Source organism: Acipenser ruthenus, chromosome 39, assembly GCF_902713425.1.
Source record: "Acipenser ruthenus chromosome 39, fAciRut3.2 maternal haplotype, whole genome shotgun sequence".
Taxonomy (NCBI): Eukaryota; Metazoa; Chordata; class Actinopteri; order Acipenseriformes; family Acipenseridae; genus Acipenser; species Acipenser ruthenus.
In genome coordinates, this window is record NC_081227.1 from 10657052 (window position 1) to 10663891 (window position 6840).

General features: G+C 40.5%; 1 protein-coding gene across 2 annotated transcripts; it reads left to right on the forward strand.

The window, feature by feature from the left end:
• The first annotated feature begins 594 nt into the window (after nt 1-594).
• LOC131696666 (uncharacterized) lies at nt 595-3142 on the forward strand. 2 transcript variants are annotated; one of them, XM_059009880.1, is made up of 3 exons: nt 595-703; nt 1989-2111; nt 2519-3142. In XM_059009880.1, exons 1-3 carry the CDS (start codon nt 619-621, stop codon nt 3043-3045), a joined length of 735 nt encoding a protein of 244 aa, XP_058865863.1. In that variant the 5' UTR covers nt 595-618; the 3' UTR covers nt 3046-3142. The 2 variants fall into 2 exon arrangements, with proteins under 2 accessions (XP_058865863.1, XP_058865862.1); XM_059009879.1 differs by lacking the exon at nt 595-703 and having other exon boundaries at nt 1778-2111.
• Nucleotides 3143-6840: the final 3698 nt, after the last annotated feature.

Below are 6840 nucleotides of genomic sequence, written 5' to 3' on the forward strand. Positions count from 1 at the left end.
GGTGAGGAGACAAAGGGTTGACACCATTACTCTGCGAGTAGAGGAGGAGCACAGAGATTGAGAGGTGCTGTAAAGAGTGATACAAGTGGAGGTAGTTGGATAGGTGAGATTAAAAACAAGTGTCTTGAACTGATTGCATGGGAAAAAGAGGAAGTGAGAACACCAGGTGAGCAGTGGAGTTCTGGATGAGCTGGAGGATGGATGCAGGGAGGCCGGCAAGGAGGGAGGTTGCAGAAGCCAAGTGACAGGAGGGCGGGACTCAGACAGGGGCTTTAGAGCTGCAACCCATGGTTGATATCATGATAATAATAATAATAATAATAATAATAATAATAATAATAATAATAATAATAATGGTGTTGGTGTTACTAGCATCATCACTTGCTCATTGATGCACAATAATTGAACTTGCTGTTTCATCTGCTTGCTCTTCACTCATTGATTCTCCCGAAATGAAAGCCAGCTATGCACAGTTCTGCACCACAAAGACTGAAGTGGAACTCCATTTCCTCTAATCCCTGTCCATCCATGTACAGTCAGCACCATTGATACATGAGATACAACTTACTCTTTAGCTCAGTCTTATATCTGGATCTCCTCAGACAGCACAAGCTAAAGATGGGCGATTATGAATTAGAACATTTATTTGAAAACATGGACAACAACCAGCCGCCAAGCAGGAGCACAGCCGCACAGCAGCAGGGTAAGTAAAAATACACAATCTCAATGCTAGCAAGGGAATCCCCCATTTCTCTGTCTTTTTTCTTCTACTTTTCCCTAAGCCAGTGGTCTGCAACCTGTTTCCTGAAAAGCCCTGATCCAGCAGGTAGCACAGATATCTGTTAAATCATCAGTTTCTAAACACATTGAACAATTTAATTGTGATCAATTAAGTGGGTGATGTATTAAATAAAGTCATGTATTTATAAACAACCAGTCCTCTTCAGCCCTCAGTGAGCAGCCCTTAACTGAACAAGTTATTTGCTAAATTGATCAATAACTTCATGTGTTCCCAGTCTTTAGAAATTGGTGATTTAGGGTGACTTCTGAAAGTTACTGGATATGGGCTCTCCAGGAACAGGGTTGGAGACCCCTGCTATAAGCATTCAGAGCTTTGAAACATGGTAATGTTGTAAACTAATAAACCATCTGTAAGTCAGGGAAAGGTTTTATGAATGGCAAACTTGATTTGTTTATTCAAATTTTGTTTTATAATTCATTCCTTACGGACTTTTAAACAGGGTGATTCGTAGCTCCCAAATAAACATTTTGGACAGTTTTCATAACAATTTTTGCTTTATTTAATTTTACCACTACACATGTTTATGATAAACACTTATCTGCTGTCAGGTACTGTACTTTTTTCCAGGTTAAACAATTGCCTGTGTTCCACAGAACACACACACAAGAAAAAGTCAAATATACATAGGATGTATTTCGTTGGTTTTGTGGATTTGCATTAATAATATATTCTAAAATATATATTTTTTTTATATACGGGTAGCTCAACATAAGCACCTCCAGCCATCCATCCAGATCATCTTGGACAGTGCCCAATTAATCTGCTTATTTGCCTCCATTCTAATCCAATTATTACTACAATGTTCCTTTGCTTCAAATGTCTTCTCACTGCTCTTGTTTATACTAAACCCAGCCCTGTAATACATTCTTAGATGCAGCTGAGATGTGTTACTTTCACTTTCGTTTTCACTTCCCCTTTTCACACAGGATGTATCTTTGCTGGTCAGCAGATTTGTACCACTGTGTATGTATTTTGTACTTCATGAAAATCAGTTCTGTGACTTTAGGACTCTTCTACTTACCCTAGAAAAGCCTTGCTATGATCAGTATCATTTTATGCAACAAATGGGCCATTGAATGGGAGCTGGAACATTTTCTGAACATTTTATTGGTTCAAAATGAAGGACGAAGGTGCTCAAACTATTTAAATTCCATGAGGCATTACTGGGAGTGTTCTCTCTCCTCAGACTCCCGCCCTCCTGTGAGTGCTGCTGGCAAGGCCTCTTCATGGAGAAAGCCTGCACTGCTCCTCCTCCTAATCCTGTGCTGTCTCTTACTGGCTGCTGCCATCACCTCCCTGGCTGTCTATTGTGAGTACAACACACTGCTGTTTGTCTGTAGGGTTTCAACTGATTTAAAGTTAATGTTTAAATTGTTCAATTAAATAGTAAAGTGTGACGTTCAGCTTTTTTCTCACTTGAATACATTTTGACGTCCATGAAAGTGTTTTAAACATCTTCAATGACATCATAGGACACCATTATGAATGAAAAGCTTTTATTATCATTAATGGACTTGTGAAAGTAGCATTCAGATCCCAGTGTTTTGTAAGCAGTCTATGAGGTGCAGGCAGCGAATATCACTGTGTTTCAGATCCGATTTACCAGCTTTAAACTTGTACAGAACATGCTGGTTGAGTGCAATTGACTGAACTATAATTTGCAATTGTTGTTTTCTTTTGTTTTTTTTTTACTATTTGCCTGTTTGCTTTTCTCAGACTCTAGAACTATAGAAGACCCTGGGAAATATACCAGGCTGTCCACAAATTATTCATCATTGCTGAATCAACTCCAGCACTGGAACAGTGACTACAGCAACCTCAACAATAACCATTCTGAGCTTCAGAATAACTACAACAAGCTGACTGAATCTCATTCTGAGCTTCAGAGTAACTACGACAAGCTCAATGAATCTCATTCTGAGCTTCAGAGTAACTATGACAAGCTCAATGAATCTCATTCTGAGCTGCAGAGTAACTATTTAAGGCTGATTGAATCTTATTCTGAGCTCCACAGTAACTTTAGCAAGCTTTCTGGACTGCAGAGTAACTACAAGAAGCTCAGTGAATCTCATTCTGAGCTGCAGAGTAGCTACAAGAAGCTCAGTGAATCTCATTCTGAGCTTCAGAGTAACTATTTAAGGCTGAATGAATCTTATTCTGAGCTCCACAGTAACTATAGCAAGCTTTCTGGACTGCAGAGTAACTACAAGAAGCTCAGTGATTCTCATAGAGTAACTATTTAAGGCTGAATGAATCTTATTCTGAGCTCCACCGTAACTATAGCAAGCTTTCTGGACTGCAGAGTAACTACAACAACCTCAATGAATCTCATTCTGAGCTGCAGAGTAACTATTTAAGGCTGATTGAATCTTATTCTGAGCTCCACAGTAACTATAGCAAGCTTTCTGGACTGCAGAGTAACTACAATAGGCTCAGTGAATCTCCTTCTGAACTGCAGAGTAACTACAGCAAGCTCAGTGAATCTCCTTCTGAACTGCAGAGTAACTACAGCAAGCTCAATGAATCTCCTTCTGAGCTGCAGAGTAACTACAGCAAGCTCAGTGAATCTCCTTCTGAACTGCAGAGTAACTACAACAAACTCAATGAATCTCCTTCTGAACTGCAGAGTAACTACAACAAGCTCAATGAATCTCATTCTGAGCTGCAGAGTAACTATATTAGGCTGAATATATCTCATTCTAAACTTTTACAAAACCAGAGCCAGAGACGAGGAGGACAGACTTAAAAAAGAAATATATGGTTTGAAAAAAAACAATGCTGATCTCTCTGTGAAATCGGAAATCCTGAATAAATACTGCCCTCTCAAAGAAGTCTTTTCAATGGGTGAGTTGTGAATTATGTACAATCTATTGGACCAGTTTAGAGTGCTTTTTCTCATGAGAATCAGCATTGCACGTGCACATTGGCTGGAAAAATCTCATAAAAAACTTGTGAGAAAAAGGCACTTATGTAAACTGACCCATTGCTATTATTACCACCATCAATAAGATATTGAAATGACAAGGACATAAGAGATATAACTCTAACTCTAATATAACTATCTATCTGATTAAAAAAGCAAACCCTGCTCTATTCATTAATTGGACAGGAGAGGAGATGCTGTCTTGCTATGTTGGAGGGGCTGCCCTCCTTCTCTCTCTCATTCTGCAGAGTGAGTTTGTAAACTCTGCCAACAGGACTGGGAGCTGTTCAATGGAAAGTGCTACTTCATCTCAACTGATAAAATGAACTGGATCTCCAGCCGTGATAACTGCACGTCAATGGGAGCAGACCTGGTGATTATAGAGAGAGAGCAGGTATAAAATGTCAGCCATCATCTTTAATACTGGCTTGTATCTAAACCTCAGAAGTAGTTTTCAAAGTGAAATGTAAAAAGAAATAGAGAAGTGACATCAAAATTGGTCCTGGGTTACACCTAGCCTGCTAGTTTTTGTTCCAACCGAGCTGCTCTCAATTACTTAATCGAATTTGCCTAATAACTTTTTATTATTTGTTTATTTAGCAGACGCCTGGCGACTTACAAAGACTAGGGTGTGTGAACTATGCATCAGCTGCAGAGTCACTTACAATTACGTCTCACCCAAAAGACGGAGCACAAGGAGGTGAAGTGACTTGCTCAGGGTCACACAATGAGTCAGTGGCTGAGGTGGGATTTGAACCGGGGACCTTCTGGTTACAAGCCCTGTTCTTTAACCACTGGACCACACAGCCTCATTTTTAATTATTTTAAACAGTTGGAGATTTCAAGTTAGGTATACAATTTTATAAAGAACTTGAATTCTCCAACTTTTCATAAGCTACACAATTTAAAAAGTAAAATTAAGCAAGTTATTAGTTCAATTAGGTAACTGAGAGCAAATTTGTTTACAGTGCAAAAATAAGAGCAATGTACTACCATTCTACTAAATATCAGAAATCACGTAAATAATCAAATCTGATAGAAAATTGAAGATTTTACATCAATCAAACAAAGGAGGCATTTAATCATAGTTACCATTTAGTAATAACAGTAGATTGGTAAAACCATATGTAGCAGGGCGGTAGAGAGCCCTGTACGTACTGTATTTATCTGTTTATTTTATTTTTAGATCGGGGTCTCCCCCTCCGCCACTGTGCAGATTATTGTTTTGTGTTTGTTTATTATGATTTAGTATTTAAATGTATGACGGTGAAGCGCCGCGGGTTTGTTATTATTTTGTTTACTTTTTAAAACGTGTTCTGGCAGAGGCGAAATTGGTGCTCGTCCTCTGCCAGGAATAGTAAACTCGTGCGTGCAGAAGGTGGCCATCTCCCAAATTAATTAGGTGATTTAATTTGTTGCAAATCGGGAGATGGTCACCTGTTATAAAAAGCCTGCAGCTCTCCATGTTCCGGGTGAGTGTTCGGAGGAGGAACGGGAGAGTGAGAGGAGAGAGAAATTGAAATTTAAAAGTAAACAGTAAACAGGAACAGTGACGGCGATCTGCCCAGCCTGACCTGTGTTTTTGTGTTAGTGATTTCTTTTTGTTTAATTATTTATTTTGTGCTCTGTGAGCAAAGTGTCTTTTTTTGTTTAAATATTTTATTTATTTTTGTTTAATAAAAAAAGGTGCTGAAAGCACGTTTTGAACTGCAAGTACCTGTGTTTTTTTAGTTCCTGCACTCTGGCCTGACGTCACCACTCGCCATTCCTGTCACACCATACTATATTTTTGTAAGGATAGCTGTGTGTCTTTTATGCAAACCTTTCCTAGTAATCATTCACTTCATCATTGGTCGTTGCTTTCATTTCTTGCATTTTGCAGAACTCCATTTGCTGCTCCTGTTAACACTAGAACCACCAATGCAGTAATTTTGACCCCTTCAGAACTACATTTCCCATCATCCTCCCACTCACATATGTGAACAGGAGGATGAAGGGAAATGTAGTTCTGAAGGGCTAAAAATTACTATATTGGTGGTTCTCGTGTTAAACAGTGCTTGGCCAGGGGCCAAAAGCAGCATTCCAGGTGGTCCAATTTATACTAGCAGCGCTGCTAAAAATGCTGCTACCAACCAAGCCGCTCCCATCACTGTAATCAATGCGAAAAAAAGGCACTCACTCCCCCTTCCTGTAGATCTAATGGGGTAAAGGCGTTCATTAACTCTTGCACGTCGGAACCCATATACTTCACTTGATCTTTTAGCAATCCGAGAGTGCTATCCATCTTCAGTATTAGCAGCGGTGTAACCACAATTACTGCTGTCCCCAGCATCGCGCCCACTGTTGCACCCGTAGCCGCCGCGAAAGCGTCTGTTGCTCCCGCCCTCCTTGAAAACACAGCTCCCAACACCGCACCTCGGCTCCCATGGCGACTCCCACCATCATCCCCAGCACTGTTTCCTCCGTACTCCCAATCCATTCCACCAAACCGACAGTAGGCCAATTTTCCGTTTGCTGTTTTATCAATCTGAGAGTAAAATCCTTCTTCATTATTAGAAACAATGCAATGATGCCTATTCCTGCCCTTGTCCCCAGCATCGCACCTACAGCTGCTCCTGTGGTAACCATGAAAACATCTTCTGTTCTCCCTGAAAGCACAGCTCCCAACACCGCAGCTATCACGGCACAAAGACAAATCCCTGCGTTACCTCCCAAGGCAACTCCTACCATCATTCCCAGCAGCACTGAAATTCCTGCTTGGACTGCCTTTTCCCCTGCCATGTCTATCACATTCAGCAAAGCATCTATTAGGAGGAGGCTGTGTGGTCAAGTGGTTAAAGAAACGGGCTTGTAACCAGGTGGTCCCCGGTTCAAATCCCACCTCAACCACTGACCCATTGTGTGACCATGAGCAAGTCAGCAGTGTGGAGTAGTGGTTAGAGCTCTGGACTCTTGACCGGAGGGTTGTGGGTTCAATCCCCAGTGGGGGACACTGCTGTTGTACCCTTGAGCAAGGTACTTTACCTAGATTGCTCCAGTAAAAACCCAACTGTAAAAATGGGTAATTGTATGTAAAATAATGTGATATCTGTATAATGTGAAATAATGTATAATG

What these genes read in the sequence shown, in the direction of transcription:
- LOC131696666 (XM_059009879.1), top strand. Translation starts at nt 1,841, where the DNA reads ATGATCAGTATCATTTTATGCAACAAATGGGCCATTGAATGGGAGCTG. An exon ending in CACCTCCCTGGCTGTCTATT is followed by an intron (nt 2,112 to 2,518) that starts GTGAGTACAACA and finishes TGCTTTTCTCAG; the next exon opens with ACTCTAGAACTATAGAAGAC.